Below are 27102 nucleotides of genomic sequence, written 5' to 3' on the forward strand. Positions count from 1 at the left end.
CTAAACCCTGAGGTTACAGGCACGAGTTCTCATACACCAGCATCAAGCAGCAGTTTTTGAAGTCATACATTCTAACAAAATCTAACCCAAAGATGTATTGACTTAAAACCGGAGGGGGGGGATGTGCAGGGGGTGATAGTAGGAAAATACTGAAAGGCTTTTTTGTGGGGAGCTATGTACATTGCATGGCTCATGTAGTGTGCTGAATCTGAATCTCTAGCACTCATGTAAGAAGCCAGGCATGGCGGCACATGCCTGTAACTCCTGTTGAAGGCTGGGGATGAGCCAGCCACCCCCTAAAGTAAAGCTGCCAGGTTCAGCGAGAACCCTGCCTCAAAGCAGTAAGGCGGGAAGTGATGGAGGAAGATACCAGGTGTCCTCCTCTAGTCTCCTGTGCACACACCCTTGATTTGCATGATTAACTCATAGTTCTATAATAGTAAAAAGCTTTTGTGCACTGCAGGAAGACTGCATCGCACGGCATAACAGCAAGGTGTGTGTGTCCAGAGTCAGAGCTGCAGTGAAGTCACATGGTCTACATGGCCATGCACTGCCAGAAACACCTTAGATCCAAGACAGATTTGATCTTGAATTAATTTTTTTGGTTGTTATGCATTCAGAAACCTTTTATTGTTGCCAAAAATGTTGCAACCCTCATATTCAGTTATATAACTCCACATGGGAGTGGCAGCTTACAGGTCAAGAAGTTGTTCTCTATGGTGGAAGGAGAGAACCAACTCCTGAAAGTTGTTCTCTGACATCCACACAAGTGTGTGAACACACACATATATACACACACTATATTATTTAAAAATTTAAAAAGATATGTTCTGTAGGATAAGGAATCAAGCCTTAGGTTTCAGCTATGACTAGACTATGATCCAAACCTCAGTTTTCTCATCTGTAGGATGGGAGGTAGGTGCCACTACAGACTTTCTAGGGCATTCTGAGGAGGTTTTGCTCAAAGTATCTTCGGGGACTTCTCCAGCTGAGAAAGCACAGATGAGAGCAGTGCACAGAGGTTCTCCTAGTGAGATCATGTGGTACAACAGGCCATGTATAGTGATCTGGAAGTATAGTGCAAACAGTGTATAGTGATCCTGAAGTATACTGTGAACAGTGTATAGTGATCCAGAAGTATAGTGTGAACAGTGGATAGTGATCCTGGAGAAGCCTAGTGGTTCTGACCATGTGTTCTTGTGGGTTGTAGAGGAAATGAGGAAAGAAAGCAGGCCTGACACCACTCAGGCATGACAAGTCAGGAAACAGGTGTCCCGACAGGTGAGGAAGGGACTGAGACTTGTGAAGTTAGTCCCCAGGCTCAGTTGTTGGCTCAACATGGCGCTGAGCACGTGATTGAAACTGTGTCACCTGGACTGGGAGGGGGAAGCAGTGACGAGCTGAAGTCGGGCCAGAACTCTTGAGGACCAGGAACAGCCTTGGGGACTCCCTGCTGACTCACTGGATGTCTGGCTCCAGCTTGACCACTGTGGTGATGGGGAAAGAGTTCTGACTCTGCTGCTGACCTCTGCTCAACTGCTTTCATCTGTAAAATGGGGAGAAGAGCAGAATCCATCCCCGGACACCAGCACTACTACTGCATGCCAGGCCCTCTCCACGTCTATGTGCACAAATTCTTGCTGCTCACAGGGAAGTAGGAAGGGTTATTCCCATTTCCCTCTGCAGAAACTGAACTTCACCGAGTAGTTAAAAATGAAAGGTGGGCAAGCTTACCCTTGTGCACTGACCAGCACGTGTGGCTGTAAGAGGCCTTTGGCATTGGTCAGCCATTGCTAAACTGATTCCCTCAGAGGGAGCTTGGACCTCCCTGAACCCAGTGTTCACTATCAGGCATCCACAGGCAGAGACGCAGCAATGGTCTAACTTTACCATACCTTGAGAGATGTCCAAGAGAGTCACGTACAGGCCTCTCTTCCTGCTCCTTCCCCTTCTCATACACAGTGTCACCCACAGGAGTTAGGGCTGCTCATTGGAGCTAAGAGATGAGACTTCAGGACCCAGCCAGGGACGTCCTAGGAGAGGTGACATCTGAATTGATGCAAGTTCTTAATAAAAATTGAATTTTTTTTAGCCAGGGTAAATAGAATCAGAACTAGTGGAGCTTAGCGCTTCAGGACCACTTATCCACCTGTGGCTCCAGCAAGACCCTGAATTTTTTACATTAGCAATCTGTTGTGTCTACCTATCCCCCGTACTCTCTTTCATGCTGTCTGTCTGTCCATTTCTGTCTCATATAACCTAGCTAGCCTGGAAGCCCTTACGTAGCTAAGGATGAGCCTTCCACCTCTACCTCCCAGGTGTTAAATAACAAGTGTGTAGTGTTGTGAATGACTGTCTTTTCTTTTGAAGAGAGACCTTTCAATGATGAGCTTCTGACTCCATCCCTGGTTACATGGATGAATTACATGACCAGGAAGGAGTGTGTGTTCTAGGCAAAAGGAACAGCATGTGCAAATGCCTGGGGACATGACTGTGCGGGGCACGTGACAGGCTTTAGCCTCATCACCTAGGACGAGTCTCCCCACCGGCCTCTTCAGAACCACAAACTCCAGCCTTCATCAGTGTGTCCTTACCCACTTCTGTGCCTTTGTCTATCTTGGTCCCTCTTGGAGCACACCTGCTCCCAACTTCATTAACACACTTCTCAAGGCTCAGCTCCCATCTGCTCCAGACAGACCCTCGCTCCCCCCCCCAACAACAGTCCCCCCCGCCACGCGTGTGCACACACACACACACACACACACACTCACCCTCGCCTGGATTCCTTAAATAATAGTTGCTGGTACATACTGTTATGGTCAGGTTCCCATTGTCTTTTCAAAACCATATGTGAGGCTACCAAGACTGGGATAGTTTCCACAGAGCAGTGCCTGGCCTCTGCTCACACAGGGCAGCACAAAAACTCACATCCTGGAAAATAGCTCAGTAGTTAAGAGCATTGGCTGCTCTTCCAGTGGGCACGGGTTCAATTCCCAGCACCTACACGGCAGCTTACAATGTCTGAAACTCCAGCTCCAGGGGATCTGACGCTTTTACACAGGCAAAGCTGCAGGCAAAACTCTAATACACATAAAAATAATTTTAAAAAGAACAACAAACAACTCACAGTCTTTCCAGGCAGTCTGTCTTGATGTCTAAATTCAGCTTGCCTGGCTCCTCTGGGATCTGGTCCAAACCCTTCCCACCATGGCTGCATTTGCAGGTTGCTCGCTCTTTCTTCCTCTTCTGACATCCCGAGCTCAGGGCCAATCCCGCCTCCTGTCCCTTGCCTTTCTAAAGGGACAACTCTAATCTAATGGCAGCCACGTGTTATGATGAGTCACAAAAGCAAGCGTCTGGGGCCCAGAGGTAGTGGCTGGTTAACTCTTAATGGGCCAGGGTTCTCTGCTAGAAGATCATGTGGGCTTCTCTGGAACCTGCCTCCAGTCTAAGTGCAAAGAGGCCATCTGGAGATGGCCCATTCATTCTGAGAGTGAGAGAAGAGGGGGGCCAAAAGGAGAAGGGATTAGTATGAGTTTTGGAGTTAGGAGGGCTAAGTTGCAGTTCCTGCTTGCCACTTATTGGAGTGGCTCTACACAGGTCACATGGACTCGACAGCTCGAGTTTTCACATCTGGGAAATGGCAATTTTAGGGATTGTTTGAGAAGGCAAGGCGAGTGTGAGCTGCCTGCTAGCGGTGCAGGCTAACCTGCCTGCTTTCCCGCTTTCTGGTCTCTTGCAAAACACTGGTCCCCATTTGGGCAAGTGGTTAGAATGAATGTCCACGCCTGTTTGCAGAAGCTAGGCTTTCTCTGCTAAGATGGCTCGGCGATGTGGCTGGACCGCGAGAGCTCAGGCCGGGAGCTGTGGCCTAAGGAAGGTGGAGAATTTCCCAGCCCGAGTGGGTGGAGGTGTCGCAGCTCCGGTAGGTGTCTGCGCAGATGCTCGGAGGCCGGCCGGGGCCGCGCTGACCTTGAGCGCCAGGGTCTCGCCTGGCCAGCGCCAGGGGCGGGCAGTGCGCAGCACGGGCGCGGGCGCGGCCATGGCCCCACTGCGCGGGTGGGCAGCCCGAGACCGGCCCGGCCCCGTCGCCTTCCCCGCCCCCCGGCGCGCCCCTCCCCGGTCGCCGCGTCGCTGGGATCCGGCCGCAGCACCTGAGCTGCGCCTGGCGTCCGGCGCGCGCAGCGATGACTACGGCCAGCGGCCCGGGCGACCTGCCCGCCGGGTGAGTGGCGGAGGCCGCCTCCGGGCGCGGGCCATGCGGGACGAATGCTGCGGGGGGCCTCCCAAGAGGAGCCCCGGGACCGCACTGCGGCTCCAGCCGCTGCGCAGCCTGCAGCCCGCGCCCCGCTGCCTCCTGGGAACCCTGGCTCAGTCACAGGCCTTCTGGGTCCCAACTTTCTCTTCCTCCTCGTGGAGTGTGTACCCGTGGGGTGGGCCTTATTACGATCACCCTGCTTTTACAGATGAGGAAACTGAGGCATAGTTCTTAAGTGACTTTGATTATCCTGGAGGTAAGAGTGGAAAGTGAGATTTGAACACAGCTCTGTCTGGTGGCATCCCCTTTAGGGATATTTTGGGTATTTGACGGGTTTTAAGTGTGCTCTGGCCCCCGGGAGTATTGGGTGTAGCAGGAACCTAGTTTATCAAGGTGGGTGTTGTCACTATCAACGTAGCTGTGTTGGCCAGCCCCACCCCCACCCCTCCAAAGTCATTGTCAGACCCCCTAGATTGGGCAATCGGCAGCTCTGCCGTGCCTGGGTTTCAGTGCTTGGGGCCATTACTGGGATCCCAGGCTGCTGGGAGGTTGCTGGGCAGAGATCCTGCTCAGGTGAGCTGGGAGGAGTGCCTACCCTACCTGGAGACTCAGATCAGTGACAATATTTGCCAAAGGCCGGAGGCCTGACAGATGAACAGGGAGGAGAGAAGCCATCAGCCAGCTGGAAGCCTCCCCAGGGCCTATGAGTATAGTGTGGGTCTGAGAGCAGGGTAGCTTGATGCTGCGGAACACCGTGGCCAGGAGGAAGTCACCTGTTAAGTTTTCCCCTCATTGTTTTCTGTTGTGTAATTTTGGTCAAGGCTTTTACCTCCCTGATGTCTGGTTCCTCCTTTGGAAAATACAGAGAGGCCTGGGTTAGCTGAGCTCTTCCTGCTGAGGGTTGAAAGCTCAGCTCTGGAGCCTGGCTGGGTACCTTTCTGCATAGCCCTGTGGGAACATTGCCTTTCAGTACTAGAAGCGTGGTTGTAAGGAGAAAAGGCAGACGTGGAACAAGGCTCCCATCCACAAATCCAGACTTGCTGGCTGAAGGCCAGGCTCATCCCTCTTGCCTATACACCACATCTGTGCCTGAGTCCCTGCAAGAACCCTGGGCTCCTCTAACTCTGCCCCAAGCCTCCAGGCCAGAAAGCACAAATTTCTAGCACAAACAGAATATCTGTGCTCCTGTATGCCTGTGAGAGGCCAGTCTTTGTGGTTGCACAGGTTCATTTGTCCAGTCCCCTGCTTCCGATCAGTTCCATCCTTGTGGGATTTGAGCAGAGGAAGACCAGAGTAGAAGCAAATCCCATCTCCACCTGTAGACCCTTAGTCTCAGCAAGCACTCAGATCTTGTCTGGGTATAACTCTAAGGAAGTTTATCTACCATATAACAATAATTTCTTGGCAGTGGGAACAGGATGGGTTGAGACAGGGTCTCGTGTAGTCCAGGCTGCTGCCGCTGCACTCTCTGTGTACCCAAGGATGACCTTTGAACTCCTGATGGTCCCATCTCTACCTCCCACCAGCTGGGACTACAGGCATGTGCCACTATGCCCAGTTAAAAAATGTGAAATGTTTTTAAGGCTTCAGAAGAATATGGTAAATAATTCTAAGGCATTTTGATTTTTAAATTATGTATATAGAGAGAGTCCAGAAGAGGCCATCAAATCCCCTGTAGTTGGGATTATAGGCGGTTGTGAGCCATCAGTGAGGGTCCTGGGAACCAGACTCTGGTCCTCCTTGAGAGCCATCTCTCCAGCCTCTGTGGTAAATAATAAAATGGAGCCCTGTGTTCTCGCCACCCTGTGTGGCCAGATATTAACTCTGGGTTCCACGTACTCTATCGTCCTTTTAAGAGAGAAGTTGCATTAGTGAGACCCTTTGGAACAACCCCCACCCCCACCCCCACCTTCCCTCTCCAGAGATAATTGCCAGCCTGAGTCTTGAGTTTATTGTTTTCCATTTTTATTCTCCTGCTGAGTATGGGAAAAATCTGAAAACAATCCAGCTGGGGGGTAGTTTGCTTTAACTTTCAAGTGTTCCCTAACAGAACCTGCAGCAAATGCTGTTCTATGGCTTACTTTTCTAAAAGTTGGATTTCTGAGGTTTTGCCTCCTTGGGCCCACATGCTGGTCCTCCTCACCCTGACACCTGCTTTACCACCCTGTGTAAAGACTCCATTTATTTACTCATCCTTCTTGTTACACATTGGAGTGGTTTCCTGTGTCCTTCTATTCAAACAGAGTATGGCTGTCTTTTGTACACAGGAGTGTGCCTCTGTGGTCCCCCTGGGAGTTATGGTGTGCACTCAAGCCTTCCCCTCCCTCCTGTCTTCCTCCCCTCCCCCTACCCCCTTTCTTTTTGACAGGATCTCACTATGTAGGCCTCATCTGGCCTCAGATCTTCCTACCTCAGCCTTCCTGGGTGCTGGGACTGTAAGAGTGGGCCTCCAAGCCTGGCTTGTTCCCTTCCCACTTTTCATCCTGCTTGATAAGAATAATGGAAAGCATTGGGAAAGAACAGCCAGTGATAGTTCTTGACGACTCCCATCTCAATCTTTCTTCACAGACCCAGGCTGTAGGTACCGTTAAGCCCATTGTACTGATGAGGAAATAGAGTCCTATCAAAGGCAAGGAACTTTCTCCAGGCTGGGGTTGGAGCTCAGCTGGCATGCATAGAGCCCCAGGTTTGATCCCTGAGCACCAGGGAAATCTGGGCATGGTGGAACACAACCTGTAATCCCAGCTTGTGAGAAGTGGAGGCAAGAGGATCAGAAATTCAAACTCATCCATGCTTACATGGTGAGTTCCAGGCCAGCCTAAGAGACCCAGTCCGGTCTCAAAGGACAAAACCAAAATTCCTCTAGCAGGTGACCAAGTAACTACTGAGCTGCAGCTCAGCCCAAGGCTGTCTGCTTTCAAAACTCTGAAAGGCCATGTACTGTGATGTGCGGCTAAGGGCCACAGGAGTAGGGGGCGCTTTGAGCAAAACCTCTTGGACATATTTGTAACCTAGAAAGGTCAGTTTAGAAGCCACAACTCCCTATAGATACATACTGCATTCTTTGGGCTATAGCCCACATCCCCAAAGGGCAGAACAGAGATTAAAATCCAGGGCTGGCTCCAGCCAGTCTGCTCCCTTAGTGACTTTGATCTCCTGCCTTGAGGTTAGGGTCAGAGGTTAATTGAGTCTGGGGGTCTCCCAGTCACCTTGTCCCCAGCCCTGCTCATGAGACTTCAAAGTACCAGCCCAAACCCATGACATAGGGAGACGGAGAGAAAAGGGAAGGAGAGTGGCTCCAGCAGCCGGGCACCCCTCCTACCCTCCAGCTTGCTTCTCACAGTGGCCTCATAGTGCCATGTGAGTGTGAGTGGGGATGTGTCTGAATGGGACAGTTCTTTTCCACTGTGGCTAGGACCCTGATGTAGGTCACCAGCCATGTTCCATCCAGCCCACTGCCTGTCCATCTTCATCCCTTACCCATGCCTTAATGTCCTTAAGGAGAGCAGAGACCACTGTCACAAAGATATAAGTTGAGCAGAACAAGGTACCTTGGAACAGAAAGGCCTGGGTGGCCAGGGGACAGCCTGTGGAGACGTAGGCCCTCCTTCCCAGCTAGGGCAGGGGAAGCCTGAGGAAAGCCCTGTGCTTTGCTCCTGCAGAAAGCCCCAGAGAGGAGTCGGCTCATACTGCAGCGCCTTGACTCCCTTAGCTGTCAAATGTAGATAAGCGCTCAGCTGGTGGAAGGATTGAGCAAAATAATACCACGGTTAATTTAGATAAGCTTCCTCTGTCTCTAAGTGGAGGGAGTGCTTGTCAATGCCATTAGTCCCATAGAGCTAATGTCCCCCAGTATTCCTGGGCTCCCTGGACAGCCCCTGCCTCATACCTCCATCCCCAAGGCCTTCTGGAGCCTGTCTTCAGCCAGTCCAGACTGCAGTGCCTCAGAACCACCTTGTGGCACTACCAGCCCTGGCTCTCTCTGTACTCTGGTCTCCTTTGGGGCTTCTTTGTCCACCTTGCATTCAGTTCAGTTCCATGTGGCTCAGATACCTTCCTTGAGGGGCCTCTTCAGCCCTGATGATTTTTTGTTTATTTGTTTGTTTTTTGAGACAGGGTGTCCTCTGTATAGCCCTGGCTGTCCTGGAACTCACTCTGTATGTAGACTAGGTTGGCCTCGAACTCAGAAATCCACCTGTCTCTGCCTCCCAAGTGCTGGGATTAAAGGTGTGCGCCACCACTGCCCGGCTAGCCCTGATGGTTTTTATAGTCACAGCCCTGTTAGTTGTGGCTGTCATTGCTCTGCGTGCTCTGGAGGCTTCAGAACACTGAGCACCTCAAGGGCAGGTTCCAGTCTGGGGCCACACTGTTCCAGAGCCCAGACTGAACACGAACCAATGGAGTTTGATAGGTGTGATGAAGGCAAAGACAGAGGGAAATAGGGTTCAGGATTATTTCTAGTGTAAGGGGAGGTTGCTGTACACATAACTCACTTCAATTAAGTCAAAAAGGTGCTGGGGTCCAGGGGGGAACAAGTCCATCAGGCTGTAAGTCTTTGTTACCTCTACTCAGGATAGGGTGAGATGGGTAGAGTGTCTGCAGAAAGGAGATGTGGGCTTTTGCCTCTGCACTTGACTCTAGCTCTTGACCCCTTGAGGTTGAGCTGACGGACACCTACATAGGCAGAAATTCAGGTTAGGGCCCAACATTTGGCTCTGTGGTGTTGGTCAAGTCACCTCACCTCTATGCCCTTGTTTTCTCTTCCACAGTGGATATAAATAACCCTATGTCACTAGTATTTTGAGGGTACAAGTTAAGAATGTCTTTGAGAACCCATGGCATTGTGTCCTGCCTCCTTGTTAATTCAGACCACAAAGATGAATGGGTTGGACACTGGTTGCTAGGCAGGATCTAAACACAAAGGAAGACAGACGGGCCAGGCCTTGGATGACCATGGAAAGGAAGTGGGTCTTTGCTCTCAGAGGCACCAGAAACTGTGATGGGTTTGAAGTAACACGGTCAGATCTGTGCTTTCAAAAGATACCTGTAGCTACTGAGACAGAGGTGAGTTAGAGATTAGTGTTCCAACAGAGACTGAGTGGGTTTTCCCAGGCACCCTCTAAAGTGACCTCCTGAACTTTGACATCGAGAGGTCCTCCCTTGCTGTGGGGGCTGGGGAATGACCAAAAAAGCCATGGCAGCCTAGCAGCTTTCAGATTCAGAAAGCTAAAGCCACTCAAGGTATGGGAAACAGGGGTTTGGGGTTTGAACTGTGTGAAGATTCTGGACACAACCTCTTTTCCCTGCCCTTAAGTGGGGGCCCTGGAGGGTCCAGTAACAGTAAATACTAGGGGAGTGATGGGAAAAAATTCCCTAAAAATGACAAATACTAGTTGGTTTTCTTTCAAGAGCTTCAGTGTATATGTGTGTGTGTGTGTTTAAATGCATACTACATTTGAGGACCTAGAATCCATAAAGTAATGTAATGAATTTTACAGCCTCAGGGCGGTGGTGCTCAGGTGGCCAAAGTCAACATGGTCCTTTCTGAGGGAATGGGTCCTTATCCCAAGGTCCCTTTGGGAATACTCAAATGTGACTTAGTAATGAAGGTATAAAGCACACAGCGAAACAAGCTGCCAAAAGTAGTGACAGGCACCAGAAATAATAAATAGCAGAATTGTTTTCTCTGAGGATCTAAAATGCTAAAATAACATATAATTAGTTGTGTCTAAGATGTGTGAAGAAAGTCAGGCAGTGGTGGCACACACCTTTAATCCCAGCACTTGGGAGGCAGAGGCAGGCGGATTTCTGAGTTCGAGGCCAACCTGGTCTACCGAGTGAGTTCCAGGACAGCCAGGGCTACACAGAGAAACCCTGTCTCGAAAAAACAAAACAAAAAACAAACAAACAAAAAAAGATGTGTGAAGAAGTTGAAGCTGAATCTGAAACAATAGGCAGGGAACCAAATAGTGTGTAAGATGACCACAGAGCTGAAAGAAGAAGCCAGTGGAGTCCCTGGAAACAAACCACAATCAACGTGAAAAACACAGCAACCAGCAAATCCCACACCTGAGGAGGAACTAGTGCAAAGAAAACCATAAAAAGGGAGCAGGGAGCCATATGTGGGGGCGTGCCAGGGCTGGGGGACTGCCAGGGATTGGGGGGGGCGGGGAAATCCCTGAAGGAAGTTCTCATCCAGTAAACCCAGCTCTTGGAAGGCTGGGGCAAGACGACTGAGCATTTGAACTAGCTTGGCTTGCTGTCTTAGTCTCCCCCCTCTTTGATATTTATTTATCTTCTCTGAATGTCTTGTCATCATGCAAGTGCCTGGTGCTTACAGATGTCAGAGAGGGAGGCTCTTCTCTGGAAGGGGAGTTAGGGATGGCTGTGAGCCACCATGCAAGCGCCTGGTGCCTACAGATGTCAGAGAGGGAGGCTCTTCCCTGGAAGGGGAGTTAGGGATGGCTGTGAGCCACCATGCAAGTGCTCAGAGGGGAGCTTTGGTCCTCTGCAAGTGCAACAAGTGCCCTGAACCGTGAGCCACTGACCTCCCCAGCCCCATCTTAGCTTCTTTTTCTGTTACTGTAATAAAATAACTCTGAAAAACGCAGTGAAAGGAAGAAAGGGATTATCCTGGGCTTCCAGTTCTTGAGGGAAGTGGTTAGCAGGAGCGGGAAGCTGGCTACGCAGATCGCATCTATTACTTATACTACTCAGCTATTAAAAACGATGGATTTATGAAATTCTTGGGGAAATGGATGGGTCTGGAGGATATCATCCTAAGTGAGGTAACCCAATCACAAAAGAACACACATTTATGCATTCTCTGATAAGTGGATATTAGCCCAGAAGATCAGAATACGCAAAGTACAATCCACAAACCTCAAGAAACTCAAGAAGAAGGAAGACCAAAGTGTGGATATGTCGTTCCTTCTTAAGAGGGGGAACAAAATACCCATGGAAGGAGTTGTAGAGACTAACTCTGGAGCAGAGACTGAAGGAAGGACAATTCAGAGACTGCTCCACCTGGGAATCCTTCCCATATTCAATCATCAAATCTAGACACTGTGGTGGATGCCAGCAAGTGCTGGCTGACAGGAGCCTGATATAGCTTCTCCTGAGAGGCTCTGACAGTGCCCGACTAATACAGATGTAGAGGCTCACAGCCATCCTTTGGACTGACTGAGTACAGGGTTCCCAATGAAGGAGCTAGAGAAAGGATCCAAGGAGCTGAAGGGTTTGCAGCCCCTTAGGATGAACAACTAGTTAGGATGAACTAACTAGTACTCTCAGAGCTCCCAGGGACTAAAACTCCAACCAAAGAGTATACATGGTGGGACTAATGGCTCCAGCTGCATATGTAGCAGAGGATGCCAAGTTGGTCATCAATGAGAGGAGAGGCCCTTGGCCCTGTGAAGGTTCTATGCCCCAGTGTAGGGGAATGCCAGGGCCAGGAAGCAGGAGAAGGTGGGGTGGTGAGCAGGGGGAGGGGGGAAGGAACAGTAGATTGTTTTATTTATTTATTTTTATTTTTTATTTGGAGGGGAACCTGGGAAAGGAGATATTGTAAATAAAGAAAACACCTAATTAAAAAACAAACAAACAAACAGGAGGAAGAGCAGGACTATAAAGCCTCACTCAGAGCGTACCCCTAATGGCCCACTCCCTTCCCTTAGGAAAACCCCGCCTCCTAAAGGTTCCCCCCCAAGTCAACACTAGCTGGCTGGGGACTGAATGTTCATACAGAAGCCTACTGGGGACATTTCTTATTCAAACCACAACAGCTACATAATAAGTCCCTGTCTTAAAAGACAAACGGGTAGGCAAGAGGGCTCAGCAGGTGAAGGTGTTTGCTGCCAAACCTGGAGATCTGAGTTCAGTCCCTGTGAGACACATGGTAGAAGGAAGACTACTGACGCCCACAAGTTGTTGGCTGATCTCCATACATGTGCTATGGATGCACGCGTACTGGCCAGTGCGTGCACGCGCGCGCGCGCACACACACACACACACACAAACCAGACAAGTCTATCCCAGCTTCCTCCACTGCAAAGGCTGGTGTTGCTGAAGGATACATCAGCTTAAATCTGCCTTAGTGTATCTCTCTGTCACCCTGGAAATGGTCTTTATTCTTTAAAACACAAATACAAATAACCACCACCAGTAAATGAATGCAAACCCTAAGAGGGACAGGAGCAGGGCATCTCATGGGACATGAAATTCAGTATTAAAACAGCTAAGAGACTGGGAAGAAGGTCGCAAAAGGGAAAAGGGGGGGTTCCTGTCAGAGTTGGGTTACCATGGCAGAGGCTTGGCCCAGAGGCCCACAGGCATGGAGGCAGGTGGGTGAGACCTGTTTCAGAACTGATGGTGAGAGGGCTGGGTCAAAGATGGCTATCGGACTTCTGGCTGGAGAAACTGGGTGCAGATGTGTTACTCATTACGATGGCAGGGCTGAGAGGAAGCAGGCTTGGAAGAAGGTGCAGGACATAAGCTTCAAATCTTCTCAGTTTGCCTGGGAGCTGATGGGCCTCAGGGTGTGTGTAGGAGCTGGCCTAGTGGAAAACTTGCTCCTCACTGTGGTTTGAGGATCAGGATTTTCTTCAGCAGTATTGCAAACTTCTATAACAGCCTTCTTTCAGATGCATGCCTGTAATCCCGGCACAAGAGGCGGGTGGATCCAGTCTGATATAAAGAGTTTCAGGGTAGCCAGGGAGACCCTGTCTCAAAAAACTAACCACCACCATCTCTCATGTGATGCGCTCCCCCCAACCCCCAGGAAGAGGCATTTTCAAAAGGGAAAGTGGAGAGCCAGGAAGCCCCAGCCTTGTACTTCATTTATTTGTTTATGAACTCATGTGTTCGTTAGAAGCTTACTTTGTGTCAGATACTAGGGCTGGGAATCTGAAGCGATAGAAGCAAAATTCCTGGTTTTTAGATGTTTGTATTTTAGTGGATGGATGGAGACAGACAAGAGTTTAAATATGTAGGTAGGATGCTAAGAGCTGTGGAGGAATGAGCACCAGAGGAGGGCCAGGTGTGTAGGAGATGCCATTAGGAAGGTGGCCTGGGTCTGGAAGGCTCTGGAGTGCTCATACAGGACCACTGCCTTCCATGGCCCATTGTGACAGTGCCTGTTCTAGAGTGTAGGCCTGAGGTCAGTAAGAACTTGGAGAAGAAATACCCAGAGAAGAACAAGTGGTTGGCAGTGTCTCCCAGGGGGACCACAAAACCCAATGGGTCAGAAGGGCCACAAGGACTCCCTTTACGATTGTAAAGGGTAAGAAAGTTCACTCTCACTCCTTATCCTTAGCCCTGTCCCTACCCTGCCATTGAGTCTCAGGTGACATACTCCCTCCTTCCAGCGTTGGGATCCGAGAGGTAAACCATCCCTGGGTCTCAATATAGCATGGGCAGACCAGAGGCCCAGTTGTCAGGTTGACCTGGCTGGTGAGGCCAAAGCCTCCAACGTCAGGGACATGTCTGTCTCTTCCCTCAGGTCTCCTGTGAGCAGCCTCCATGAGGCCCTGGACCAGTGCATGACAGCCCTGGACCTCTTCCTTACCAACCAGTTCTCAGAAGCACTCAGCTACCTCAAACCCAGGTGAGCTTATGTTCCCGAGGAGTGCATGCATGCAAGTGCACACACGGGGAGAGACATGGGCTAGAGGAGCCCCCTGAGAGCATTATACTTTCTGGGTCACCATGACCCCCAAGAAATCTCATCCAAATTGCCCGGACACCCCTTTAACAGTCTGTAAACAGCCAGGTGGTTTTCACAGTCACAGGGACCTGGTGATTTTCCGATTCCCATTGAATCCTAGGGGCGGGGGATGGGGGTTTGTCGTCTGTAACCCTTTAGGACCATTCACTGAGCCTTTGGGTAGTAGTGAGGGCTGCAATTTTAAGCATTCCTCCAGTGTTTGCTGTTGGCTTGCTTGTTTAGTTTTGAGACAGACCAGCCTCTGACTTGAGATCCTCCTACCTCCACCTCTCAAGTGCTGAGATTCCCAATATGCACCACTGGGCCTGACATACTGTTTCTAAATAATATGCGTATGTAGCTTTTTCTTTCCTAACCTCTCTCTTTTCAGTTTTAAAATTGAGGTATAATTTAGACACCATAAACTTTACTTTTAATAAAAATATTTAATGTGTGTGTGTGTGTGTGTGTGTGTGTGTGTGTGTGTGAAGGTTAGAAGAAAACTCTAGGGAGTCAGGTCTCTTCTGCCACCTTGTGGGATCTTGGGATTAAACTTAGGCTGTCAGACCTATGTACAGCTGAACCTTCTCACTAGCCCAAAATTCACTGTTTTATCACTTTAAAAATCTCGTCTCTTAGTAGATAAGAATGTAGCTTTCACTGGTCACAGTGGCACACATGTATCATTCCAGGACTTGGGAGGCAGAGGCAGGTGGATCTCCATGAGTTTGAAGCCCTCCTGGTCTTTATAGAGTTCCAGGACCTCCATGGTGACAAAGAAAGAGTGTTCCTAAAAAGAAAAGAGTTTAGCTTTTTTACCCTGATACCCAGTACTTGGGAGGTACAGATAGGGAGTCCAGAACTTCAGAGTCATCCTCTGGTGCATAACATACTCAAGGCTAGCCTGGGCTACATGAGATATTATCCTGAAAAAAAAAAAAAACCAAAAGTATTTAGTCTTAGCTTTTTACTCACCTGGTTCCTATGGTTTCTCTCATCCTCCTCTTACCATATTAGCAATATTTAACAAAATCACTAATTATATTACTACTATACCTTCATAATGATTTCATCATGTATTCCTTTTTCAGCACGAGCAAACAAACCATTGCTCTCATCCTAAAGGGAATAAGAGAGAGTTTATTCTGGAGCCATTTTGAATGATCATGTCTAGGGACACAGGTTTAGGTTAGTAAAATACATTGATGGGTACATCAGAAAGGCCCGTACAGCAAGTTGAGGGAGGCCTTACAATAGTCTCGGGATGCTATCCTATGGCATTCATAGCTTCTGGATTAGTGGAAGCTTAATAGTTGGCTAAGTTAACAGATTCCAAAAGGTTTTATCTGTTAATCACAAGATGTTAGTTCCAACATAGACATGGGCACCGAATGGCTGCTCTGGGGCTAGAACTGGCCTGGTACAAGATAACTGGGCCCTGAGCCTCCAACACTGCAATCTGTCCTCAGCACTGAAATTCCAATCTGCTACAAACCTCGCTTCATTTCAGGAGTCCTTCACACCTTAGTGATTATTGCTCATTGTCAAGACGAGTTGTATGTTACATGACCTGATGGCATTTCCTTGCTCTTCTTTCTTCATTTCCTAATTTTCTGTCCTTTAGACTTAGCGATTTGTAACCATCCACAGGCTGACAAACCTATGGCATGTTCTCCCCGAATGTTCAAACATACAAGTGAGCTGTGAGCTCTGCTTGAAGGAGACCAGTGCCTCCTGGCTGCGTCCAGCTCTCCCCTCCCTCCCCGCTCACTCCTTCCTCAGCTTTCTATTTTCATATTGCTTCCATTTCACCAGAGCACAGTTTTCTAAAGATTTCCCAACAAGGAGTTGCATAGAGAATTTTTTTTTTCTGTCAAATGTTGGAAGACATTACTATAGTTACTGTGCTGGATAGTTTTAGGTCAACTTGACACAAGCTAAGTTATCTGGGAGACAGGAATCTCATTGACGTGGAAGAGCCGTGTCCATTGTGGGTGGTACCATCCCTGGGCAGGTCCTGGGTTCTGTAAGAAAACAGACCGAGCAAGCATGAGGAGCAAGCCAGTAAGCAGCACCCCTCCATGGCCTATGCATCAGCTTCTGCCTCCAGGTTCCTGCCCTGTTTGAGTTCCTGTCCCGACTCCCTTCAGTGATGAACAGTGATGTGGAAATGTAAGCCAAACAAACCCTTTCCTGCCCAGTTTGCTCTTGGATAGTGTTTTCTCCACAGCCACAGTAACTGACTAAGACAGCTAGGTTCTAGTTCTTACTCCATGTGTGATCCTTTCTGTCCCTGTCTCAGAAATGTTTCAGGTCTTCTCTTGTTCCTATACGTATGCCCCACAACAATGGGCTGGGACAAAGGTCTCTTTCATTCTGTAGTTTTGTAATCAGTTCTTTCTGTTCTAGGAAGTTCTCTTAGTCCTCTGTTACCTTTCCTTAAGTGAGGTGTCAGGTTTCCTAGGTTAGCCTTCTCTAAGCGAAGTGTCAGGGTTCCCAGGTTAGCCTTCTCTAAGCCAGGTGTTGGGGTTCCCAGGTTAGCCTTCTCTAAGCCAGGTGTTGGGCTTCCCAGGTTTAGCCTTCTCTAAGCTTCTCATTCCCTTGCTGCTTCTTACCATTTAAAAAAAAAAGTATGTGTACATGAATGTGCATATGTGTGCTTGTGTGTGTATGAATGTGCATATGTATGCTTGTATGTATATGCATCAGTGATGTGTACGCGTGAGTGTGCATGCTTTCATATGTGTATATGTTTTTGTGTGTGTATGTTCATGAGTGTACATATGTGTGCTTGTGTGTATGCATGTGTGTGCATGTATGTGCATATGTGTACTTGTATGTGCATGTTTGTATGTGCATATGTGCAATTTTGTGTGTGTGTATGCTCACTGCGCACATGTTAAGGTCAAAGGACAGCTTTCAGGAGTCAGTCCTCTTCTTCCACTGTGTAGATTCTGGGAATTGAACTCAAGCTTGGCAGCAGGTGCCCTTACATGCCGGACCATCTTGCTGAACCCCACATGTACCTCTGCCTTTTCCCTGAGTGTCAGTAAGTTCTTCCCTGGTTTCTCTTCGCGTCCATGATCATGGGACTAATTCCATGATCCTAGCACTTATTATTGTTTCTCTAAATGTTCTATTTTGGCCTTAATATCATACTTTTCTTTCTTTTTTCCTCTTGTGTGTATGTGTGCATGTGTGTGATACACATGTGTTTGTGTGTGTGTGAATGTGTGTGCACATGCATTCAGACACCCAAGGTTGATGTTGGAATCATCCTCAATTATTTTTCCACCTCATTGATTGAAGCAGGATCTCAGATTCAAACCCACAGCCTTCTATGTGTACCCATACAAGAGGGCTTCAGATCCCCTGGGAGTGGAGTTAAAGAAAATTTTAAACTAGCATGTGGGTGCTGGGAATTGAACCTAGGTCCTTTGGAAGAGTAAAGGCTGTTAACTGCTGAGCCATCTCTCTAGCCGTCACCCTTTCTTACTTACTTCTCATAGTAAGACAAAAATCTTACTAAGTAGCCCAGGCTGGCCTCAAATTTGAGATCCTCCTGTCTCAGCATGCCCATCTCTGGGACCGTATGTGTGTACCACACACCTGGAACCCAGGATGCCTGCCCCATTTCTAGAACATTCTGTTTCCCTGTGTTTTTCAGACTGGGAGGTTGGTGCCAAGCTCCCCGCATCGCATCTTAAGGCAACCAAAATTATCAAATGTCCCAGTGAAGTAAGATTGCATTCTACCAATGACAAAGGGCTCTCCAGAAATTGTCAGATTTTCCTCTACAGGGTGGAGACAAAAGTACCTCATCTCTTGCACTGAGAACCACTGTGCTAGAGTGGTGTTTAGCAGCAACAGCACCACCTCCCCGCACCTACCCACTGGGCCCCATTTATAGCCAATGAAACTTCAGAGAAGCTTGGGTCCTAAGTCATTTACGTTTCCATGTTGTATACAGGTCTGCTTGGCTATCCTGACCCTAGCCAGGGGGTAGCATGCCTTCTGTGCTCCTTGGGTTTAACCACATTCCCCTTCCTGCTTCTGCATCTGCTGCCGGGAAGCCACTTCTCTGAGCGGCACTGTCTGTACTGCTGGGCTTATGATTCTCAGCACTCTGTCCCCAAGAACTGTCTGGAACACAGAGGCAGCTCCAAGTTTCTCCTGGTGAAAAGATGACCATGGTTTGTCAGTGGCAGAGCTTGGATCTACATCCAGGCCCACCCTGTGCTGCAAGCTACGTTCTGATTGCTGAATGCTCCCGGGTCTCGTGTAGGGTGGAATGGACACCTTGCATGGAAGGACCTCATGTGGCTTCCTCCTAAAGAGGAGGAAGGCAGTAGAAACATACAGAGATAAGTGAGTTCCCAGTACAGAGCTTGCCTGAGTTTCTGGAATTTGTTGAGCTAGAGTTTCTCTGAAAGAAGAAGCTAGGCCACCTGCTAAGCACAGGGGGCCAGGTAGTTCTGGGGGATGACAAGAAGAGGAACATTGTTTCTGAGTGGGATGAGGGCTTTAGCTGAGGCTGACCCCCCAGCTCAGGAATCACCTGTCAGCATGGTTCCTTGCATCCTTGCTCAATGACAGTTTGGGGAGTTTGTAGGCCTGGACTGGGTTTCCTAATTGAGTCAAAGGTCGGAGGGCTTAGGACCCATTCAGCAGGAGGTTGGAGGGCTCAGGGTGAGGAGGCCAGATGTTGAGGCCTAAACAGGGAAGGAGGGCTGCCAAGAACTTGACAAAGACTGAACTAGTGTGCAGCTAGTGGAGAAGAGATTGCCATCTGCCTCAGCAATGGTCTTTCAGCACTCTCCACAGACATCTGGTCTGGGCCCTCGAGCCTGCGTCCTTCCACAGAGCTGGTGTCAGCTCAGGGGTCCACGTGTCACACGTACACTGCAACTCTGGGTGTTTGAATTTGGGGGCTTACCATAGCAGGTCACTATACCAAGCTATTCCTGGTATAGCATGTTCTGTTTCCCACCCCAGGCCACTCCAGGTTGGAGTCTTCCAGGTGGTGGGCTGGTGAGGGCCAATATTCCTAGCCACGGGTACACACTGGGGCTTTGGGTCTCAGACTAGAAATTCCACTTTGTCTGCCAGCTACCTGGGCGGGGCTCCTTCCTTCCCGCCAAGCAGGTGTGGCTGGACGGGTAGGGCTGAGTCCTGGGGCTCAGGACTCACCAGAAGAAGAAGAGAGAAAGACTAGAGGGACCTTGGGAAGAGGCTGGGAATGTTCTGGGGGATACTGTTGGTCTTGCTAGGAAAGCCCCTCAAGTGACTCTGGATGCTGGTGGGACAGAGGGACTCGAATTTACTGAGCAGGGTGATATGGCTAGAGATCTAGGAGAACCATTTCAGTCTCTCTAGAAGCTCCAGGACAGAAACATCATTGTATTCATCCCTTTTATTTCCTTCCTCCTCCCCTCCCTACCTCCCTTCCTTCCTTCTTTCCTTTCTTTTCTTTTCTTTTTTTTCTTTTTCTTTTTTCTTTTTTTTGGGGGGGTGTGTCTCTGGCTGGCCTGGAACTTGCCATGTAGACTTCTAACTTACAGAGATCTGCCTATCCGCATCCCGGATGTGCTGAGATTAAAGGTGTGTACCACCATGCCTGATGGATTTGTTTTCTATGGAGGGGAACCCTGAGACTCTGAGAGTCAAAGAGGCCTATCAGAGTCATGCAGAGGATGACTGGCAAAGCCAAGATTCCAAACTGTGTCTGAGGGACTCTGGAGTCCAAGTTCAGCGCTCGCTCCCACTACCGGAGCCAAATCCTTTTCTCAAGCCACTGTCCCTCCACAGAGTAGTCACGGCACAGATGGGAAGGTATCTGGGAACTGGCAGGTCCTCCAGCCTTTCCTTTGGTCCTCAGGAATCCTGGGGTAGCCTAGTCTAGGTGCATGCCTGTGATCCCAGCACTTGGGAGGCAGAGGGAGAAGTCCAAGACTCTGCCTCAAAAAAACAAAAACAAAAAACCACCACCACCACCACAACACCTTAACCCCCTCAGAAGGAAAAGAGTAACATCTACAGGCTTTGCTTTAACAAGAAAGGAAGATGGCTGACATCACATGATATAACAATAACTCCCTTTATAAAACTTATAAAGGTCATCTCTCTCCTCTGATGTTCCCAGCGTTGCCTTGCTACTGGGGCGTTTTGTAAATAATTGACAAAGGCGCCCAAGGAAGGGAACCAAACTATCAGGCTCCTGCCACGTCAGGCAAGCTTTTCCCCTGCCAGCCTCAGTGGCCCCAGCCATCCAGTGGCATCACCCCAGTTGCTGGGGTAACAGCTGAGTTCCATTTTCTAGCCATTACTGCCTTCTCCACTCTCCACAGTGGGATAAATGCTGCCCCCTGTGCCCTGAGACACCCTTTAGTCTAGAAGCTGGATTCTGTGGAGGCACAGGGAGGCAGGAGATGAAGGCTTTCTGAGGATATCCTGACTCAGACCTGTCACAGAGAAACATCACACCCAAGCCCTGCCCCAAGGTACCCATAGTGGGGTGGGGGGCAGGGAGAGAGAGAGAGGAGAGAGAGAGGAGAGAGAGAGAGGTGTAGCTCCCAAGGAGGAGCTTGAATTCCCAGGGGTCATGAAGGCTGAGGCCTGTGGTGCCTGAGTCAGAAGATAAGAGGCAGGGGAAAACATCTCAAGTGGGGGGAGCAGTCTGGGCACAGGCCTGAAGGAGGGAAGTGTGGGGCTTCCTGTGGAAAGTGTGGGTACTGAGGTTGTCAGGCTTGGTGGCAAGCACCTTTACCTGCTGAGCCATCTTAGTGACCCCAGGGTAGCAGTCTTGAAAACTGGGAGCTTCAGCCAGATGGTATGAGTCAGAGGAGATGGGGAAACAGAAGTAACAGGAGATGCGGGAGGCTGGTGCTGAGGATGAAGGGGCTGGCCTGCTGGAGTAGGGGCAGAGGCTAGAGACAGGCACTCCCTTTGGGCAAGAGCAGCCTCAGCCAGCACCAGGACCTATGTCCCCCTCACTGGGAGAGAGTAGCTGAGACTTAGACCTGGAGGGTCACTGGAGGGTCACTAGAGGTCACTCAGCAGGAAGAGGAGCTGAGAACTGGACCAAGATCTTTTGTTTTTAATTAGTTGTTACCTGTCTGTAAAGTGTTTATTACCTACCAGATTGCTTCTTCCACTACCTTCTCTATCCCACTCCCCTTCCCTCCCCCTTCCTCCCTGGACTGAGGTCATTTGAGATGCCATGAAAGGGTTACACTTTGGAAATGTGTCCCCAGGTAAAACCGAATGAGCTGTCCGCTGATCCACAGCCAGCTAGCCATCTCTGGTGTTCTCAATGCCCACTTTGTCCCACAGAATCAAGGAGAGCATGTATCACTCACTAACGTATGCCACCATCCTGGAGATGCAGGCCATGATGACCTTCGAGCCTCGGGACATCCTGCTTGCTGGCAACATGATGAAGGAAGCACAGCTGCTATGTCAGAGGTCAGAGCCGTGGGGTCAGGGATCGGGTGGTGAGGCCTCTTGCTTCTGTCTGTATCCTCCTTTTGACCAAGTACCTGGCGTGTCGCTAAATGCTGTTTAAGAGGACTTGCGTCCTCCAGTGCTGAGAGCTGTCCCTGTCGGCATAGCTGTAGAACCTTGTTTGATCCAGGCACTGGGGAGAAAATGGATTCTGTCTCTGCCACTTTTAAACTCTGTCTTGGGCAGGTTCCACCCAGGACTCAACTTTCTTCATATATAAAAGAGGTGTGATGATACATGAGTCACAGGGTGGCAGGGCCTGGTGTGTGATTGAGTGAGTTAAGTCCAGAGTCTATGAATGAAGTAACAGTTCCTGTTTGTGTACTAATGGTGTCACTGGCCGCTGGGCACACACATCTACTCTGGGCCAGGCCCTGGGGATCTGGGAACTTATTAGGTCTCAGCAGTTCTGCTCAGCACACTACCTGGCAGGAACGTAGCCCCACCTATGACATCAAATATGAGGCAGGCAAGCTGGAGGCACTATAAAGCTTCATCCCATAGTAGCGATGGCTCTAGGGGTGGGGGTGGATGGTGGGGGGTGGGGTGATGTCTGAGCATGGTCCAGGGGGGTGACCAGATACTGTCAGCAAGGTCAAAAGATTAGAAAGCCCTAGACGAGGGTTTGGGAGTGTGACTCTATACAGTACTTACTTAGCATATAGGATGCTCTGAGTTTGAACCCCAGCACAGTGAGAAAGGGGAAAATGAAGAAAGAAGAATTCCAGCAAGCCAGCCATGGATTAGGAGAGCTGTGGACCTGAGTCTGGAGGACCCTGTGGGAGGTGCCCACAAACCTTCAAATATTTGAAAGTGTGTGTGTGTGTGTATGTGTGTTGTATGCTCTCGTGGGAGGGGGGGGGGCACGTGCCCTCACTCATGAGCATGCTCATAAAGACAAGTATGGCCTAGGCTGGTCCCTCTTTCCACCTCATGGAATAACTGGGAGCCTTCTTCCTTTTCCAGGCACCGAAGGAAGTCTTCTATGACGGATTCATTCAGTAACCTGGTGCACCGTCCCACCATTGACCAGTTCACAGAAGGTGTGGCATCCAAGATGTCCTCTCCAGCATGAACTCTGGTGGCTCCAGGCCCATGAAGGGGAGGGAAGTGCAGAAGGGAGGAGAGAAAAGTTATTCATTCAGTTGTTCCCAAGGAAGCTGTGCTATGGCTGAATGCCTCAGACACATTCTTCCTTTGGAGGAAGGCTTAGAACAGGAGAGGCCCAGCCACCCAACATTACCAGTTAAGCATCTGGAAGTCTGAAAAGTGACTTTGCTCCTCTGGCCCAGGGGTGTTTAGAATGTGCCTTTGTGACTTCATATGCCCCAGAGGGAGTGTGGCCTTACTTGAGCCTCCTGCCTAGTTTGCTTTCTATTCCTGCAGAGGAAATCCACGCAGAGGTCTGTTATGCAGAATGCCTCCTGCAGAGAGCGGCCCTGACCTTCCTGCAGGTAGGAAGCTCTCCCCACCCCAGCCCACCCCACACCTGTGCAGAGAGCATTCTGGATCAGTCACCAAGGCCAAGCATGACCTGCCCCCTGAGAAGTGGTAAAGCCTGAGGCTCAGATTCCCTAACTCTGAAGCCTACCCAAGCTGGGTAAGGAGGGGTGGGTGCTTCTTCATACACCAGAGTTCTCACGGTGCTGCTTCCTTCTGGGCACTGCTGTCACTCCTGTGAAGACTCACACGGACACAGGCCTTGCCACATATCTACTTTGCTTAACTCATGCTGCAAACACCTGGGGCAAATAATATACCAGGCTTATGATAGGTCGGTCGTTTTGCTGCATAGATGTATGGTATATGCGTACATGTGTGGAGGACAGAAGTTGATATTGGGTATCTTCCTCTGTCACTTTCTACATTTTAAAATATTTTAGTGCATGTGCACACGTGCATGTATGCATGTGTGTGTGTGTGTGTGTGCACGTGTGAATGTGTGTGCATGTGTGCAAATGAATGCTTGCGAGTATGTTTGTGTATGTGTCAGTGTGTGTTTGTGCATGCACATGTATGTGCCTATGATGGGAAGGGCAAAAGGCCTGCCATGGTGTGTGGAGGTCAGAGGAGAGCTTTTTAGGAATTGGTTCTCTCCTACTTTGTTTTTGAGGCAGAGTCTCTTATTTCTGCTGCTGAGCTGTGTACTCCAGGCTAGCTGACCAGAAAGCTTCCAGATGATTCTCCTACCCTGCCTCCATTCTCTGGGGGGATGGGGAGATTACAAATGCACTCCGCAAATCTGAATTCTGTCCTTAGGCTTGTGTGGCAGGCACTTTACCTTCTGAGCCTCTCCCTAGCCCCTGGAGATGTCCTGTTTGTGTATCTTCCACAACATGAGGTCCCTTGTGACACATCTATGCTTGTTGCTTAGCCTTCACCTCGGAGGACAGGAAAGCAGAGTCCTAAGGAGAGGACTCCTAAGGTCACCTGTTTGGTCAACTGGGATTTGAGCTTGGCTCTGGCCAAGTCAGAGCCGGGTCTCCCTACCACAGTGGGAATTACCAGGTCACTGCACAGTCTTACTTGAACGTTTTTGCATTGTAAGTATGTATGTGTATTAGAGGAGGGTAGGTGAATTTTAGTGTTGGACGCTACTAATTTTCTTTAGCTTCGTTTTTATTTTAGATTGGGTCTCATAATGCAGCTTTAGCTGACCTGGAGTTCCCTATGTAGACCAAAACAGCCTTGAACTCATAACAATCCATTTGCCTCTGCCCCGCAAGTGCTGGGATTGAAGGTGTATGCTACCATACCTGGCTTCTTTAGCTCTTTTTAATTTTTAAAAATATTATTTTATGTGTGTGGGTGTTTTGCCTGCTAATATGCCTGTGTACTACAGGCATGCCTGGTGTCCTTGGAAGCCAGAAGAGGGCATTCAGTTCCCTGGAACTAGAGTTACAGATATTTCTGAGCCACCATGTGGGTACTGTGAATTTAACCTAGGCCCTCTGGAAGAATAGCCAGTGATCCAATAGATCAGTCCATATCATATTACTTGCATGCATATTTTCAATATATCAGTCCATATGTTACTTGTATGCATATTTTCTGGGCTAACAATTTGGTACTGGAAATCCAATTGGTGTGATCTCCACCCCTTCCTTAGCTCTTTTTAAAAATTGTAACTTAATTCATTTCTCTCTTCTCTTTCCTACCACCAAAGCCATCCTTATACCCCTCCCCATTCCCCTTCAAATTTATTTTGACTCTCTTTTTTTCATGAATTGTTATTGCATACATATACTTATATGTATATACCTATACATTGCTAAGTACAACCTGTTCTCTCTATACTAATTGTATATTTTCAGAGCTAACCGTTTGGCACTGGACAACCAACTGGTGTGCTCTTTCCTGGGGAAGACCTCCCCTCACACCCCAGCTCTCCTATTTTCTATCGTTCTCAGTGTAGGGTTGAGGCCTTGTGAGCTTGTCTCTGTCCACCTTGGCATCTGCATTAATATCCTTGTTCTGCTCACAATTGGGCAGTCACGTGGGTGAGTCTTTATGGGTGTAGCTTCAGACATCCCAGGAGTCACAGTCTCATAGCAAACCCCCTGATCCTCTGGCTCTTACAGTCTTTGCCCTCTCTTCTGCAATGTTCCCTGAGCCTTAGGTGTGGGAATGTTTTGTAGATGTATCCATTGGGACTGGACTCCACCACTCTGTGTTTGATTGATTGTGGTTTTTGGTAGTGGTCTCCATCCACTACAAAGAGAAGTTTCCTTGATGAGGGGTGAGAACTGCATTTATCTGTGGGTATAAGGAAAAATGTTTATAGACTGTTGTTAGAGCTTATACTGGTTTAGTAAATTAGTGAATGTAGATTCTCCAATACCCATGACTTCACTAGCACTTGTAGTTGGCTAGGGTTCCAATACCAGACACGGTTTCCCTCTTTTTGTACAGATCTTAAATCCAACTATAGAGCTGTTGGTTACTGCCAAGGTCTGCATGTTACTACGGCACCTTTAGGATGCCCGTGCCATGCTGATCGCTGATGTGCTTCATAGGCGTCATAGACAGATATCATTAGCTTTGGTTTTGTGTTTTTTGTTTTTTTTTTTGTTTGTTTGTTTCAAGACAGGGTTTCTCTGTATAGCCCTGCTAGTCCTGGAACTCACTCTGTAGACCAGGCTGGCCTTGAAGTCAGAAATCTGCCTGTCTCTGCCTCCCAAGTGCTGGGATTAAAGGTGTGCGCCACCACTGCTCAGCTTCATTAGCTCATTTTTAAAAAACCTTTTTGGCCCTTGGGTGATTGAAGTTGGACTAATCCTACTCCTCCGTTTAGTAGTCACTGAAGCAAGAGTGGCATTTTCTTTTATTTGCTTTTGTTATATATTATAATTACACACATACCCTGATTCATCTGGAGGCCAGAGTCAACACAGCAAGACTCATCTCTCTACCCAACACTGTCCCAGCCATTACCTTCCTCATCACCCCCACCTGAGTACTTCCCATTTGTGACTGAACAGCACATTGTTATATTTTGGTTGGTTTTGTGTGTCACAAAGGCTCCATGGGACTTGAATTCTCCATTTGTCTTTGTGTTGTCTGGGCAATATTCTCTTAGGTTAATATGCCTCAGTTTACCTAGCCTTCCATGGGTGAGCCTTGATTGCTTTTGGGTTTTGGTTTCATGAACACTGATGCTGTGTGGTTCCTGATAATGCTTTTCAGCCCATGCCCATTCATTTTCTGTGAGTGGACACCCAGGACTGGGGTTACCAGACAAACGGGACTGCTGGAACTTTAAATAATAAATTACAACTTGCTTCAATATTCCAAAAATGAGCACCCCTCTTCCTCCTACATGGTTCTTCTACCAGAGGACCGTGTGTGTTGACTGTGTGTGTATGTGCCTATATCTGTGTCTGTCTATCTGTCTGTCTGGGTAAGGCAGTTGAGGTAGTCTGCTTTGAGTGACCTCTGACCACTCCCACCTCATCCACCATAGATATGGGCACAGGGTGGAGGCCTTGTGTGACCCTCTAGTCTCCAGCCACCTGCCCTGGACCCAGCTTTCTTCATCTCTCCCCACCATAGGACGAGAACATGGTGAGCTTCATCAAGGGTGGCATCAAAGTTCGGAACAGCTACCAGACTTACAAGTAAGTAGGGCCAGCCTTTGGAGAGCTGGGAGCCTGGGGCCACTGAGTCTATAACCTATCCTCTCAGACTGCATTGTGGGAGGCTCAGAGTCTAGAAAACTTGGAGCTCAGATAGATTTCTGTACCTCTAGACTTCCGTTTTCTGGATTAATGTCCTCCTGTTTTTTGGGTACACTGTGTGTTTGGCTTCTTGAGTGCTTTGTCTGCTAGAGAAAAAGAAGGCCTAGGTTCTATACAAACAGCCTGGGCTGGTGGGCAGGAGACAGACAGACAGAGGACTTTAAGGAACAGCAGCAGAACTACACATTCGTAAAGGCCCAGTCCAAATCCTACTTTCACTTTTTTATTTTTTAAGATTTATCTATTAGCCGGGCAGTGGTGGCACACGCCTTTAATTCCAGCACTTGGGAGGCAGAGACAGGTGAATTTCTGAGTTTGAGACCAGCCTGGTCTACAGAGTGAGTTCCAGGACAGCTGGGCTACACAGAGAAACCCTGTCTCAGAGAAGAAAAAAAAAAAAA

The 27102-nt window shown here is 48.9% G+C and overlaps 1 protein-coding gene and 1 long non-coding RNA gene across 9 annotated transcripts in view; one reads left to right on the top strand and one right to left on the bottom strand.

Annotated features, from left to right (window-relative positions):
* The window catches only part of Ttc39a (tetratricopeptide repeat domain 39A), a 54239-nt gene that overhangs the window by 9423 nt on the left and 17714 nt on the right, over window positions 1–27102 (top strand). For 2 of the 7 annotated variants that reach the window (XM_031378172.1, XM_031378169.1), the window contains exons 1-6: window positions 4120–4225; window positions 13758–13862; window positions 21294–21425; window positions 22431–22507; window positions 22851–22918; window positions 26517–26581. In XM_031378172.1, the coding sequence (XP_031234032.1) occupies window positions 4188–4225; window positions 13758–13862; window positions 21294–21425; window positions 22431–22507; window positions 22851–22918; window positions 26517–26581 (485 nt within the window). In that variant the 5' untranslated portion in view covers window positions 4120–4187. Of the gene's footprint in view, window positions 1–4119; window positions 4226–13410; window positions 13640–13757; window positions 13863–21293; window positions 21426–22430; window positions 22508–22850; window positions 22919–26516; window positions 26582–27102 lie in introns of those variants that run through there. The other 5 variants (XM_031378171.1, XM_031378168.1, XM_031378167.1 and 2 more) reach the window with 3 other exon arrangements.
* On the bottom strand, window positions 1064–4031 carry LOC116096403. Of its 2 annotated transcripts, none has more exons than XR_004120985.1 (3): window positions 3128–4031; window positions 1896–2033; window positions 1064–1546 (listed from the first exon to the last, which is right to left on the bottom strand). It is a non-coding gene; the product is annotated as an uncharacterized LOC116096403 (long non-coding RNA). The 2 variants fall into 2 exon arrangements; XR_004120986.1 differs by lacking the exon at window positions 3128–4031 and adding an exon at window positions 2772–2800.

The sequence above is a fragment of the Mastomys coucha genome, unplaced genomic scaffold (genome assembly GCF_008632895.1).
Source record: "Mastomys coucha isolate ucsf_1 unplaced genomic scaffold, UCSF_Mcou_1 pScaffold18, whole genome shotgun sequence".
Taxonomy (NCBI): Eukaryota; Metazoa; Chordata; class Mammalia; order Rodentia; family Muridae; genus Mastomys; species Mastomys coucha.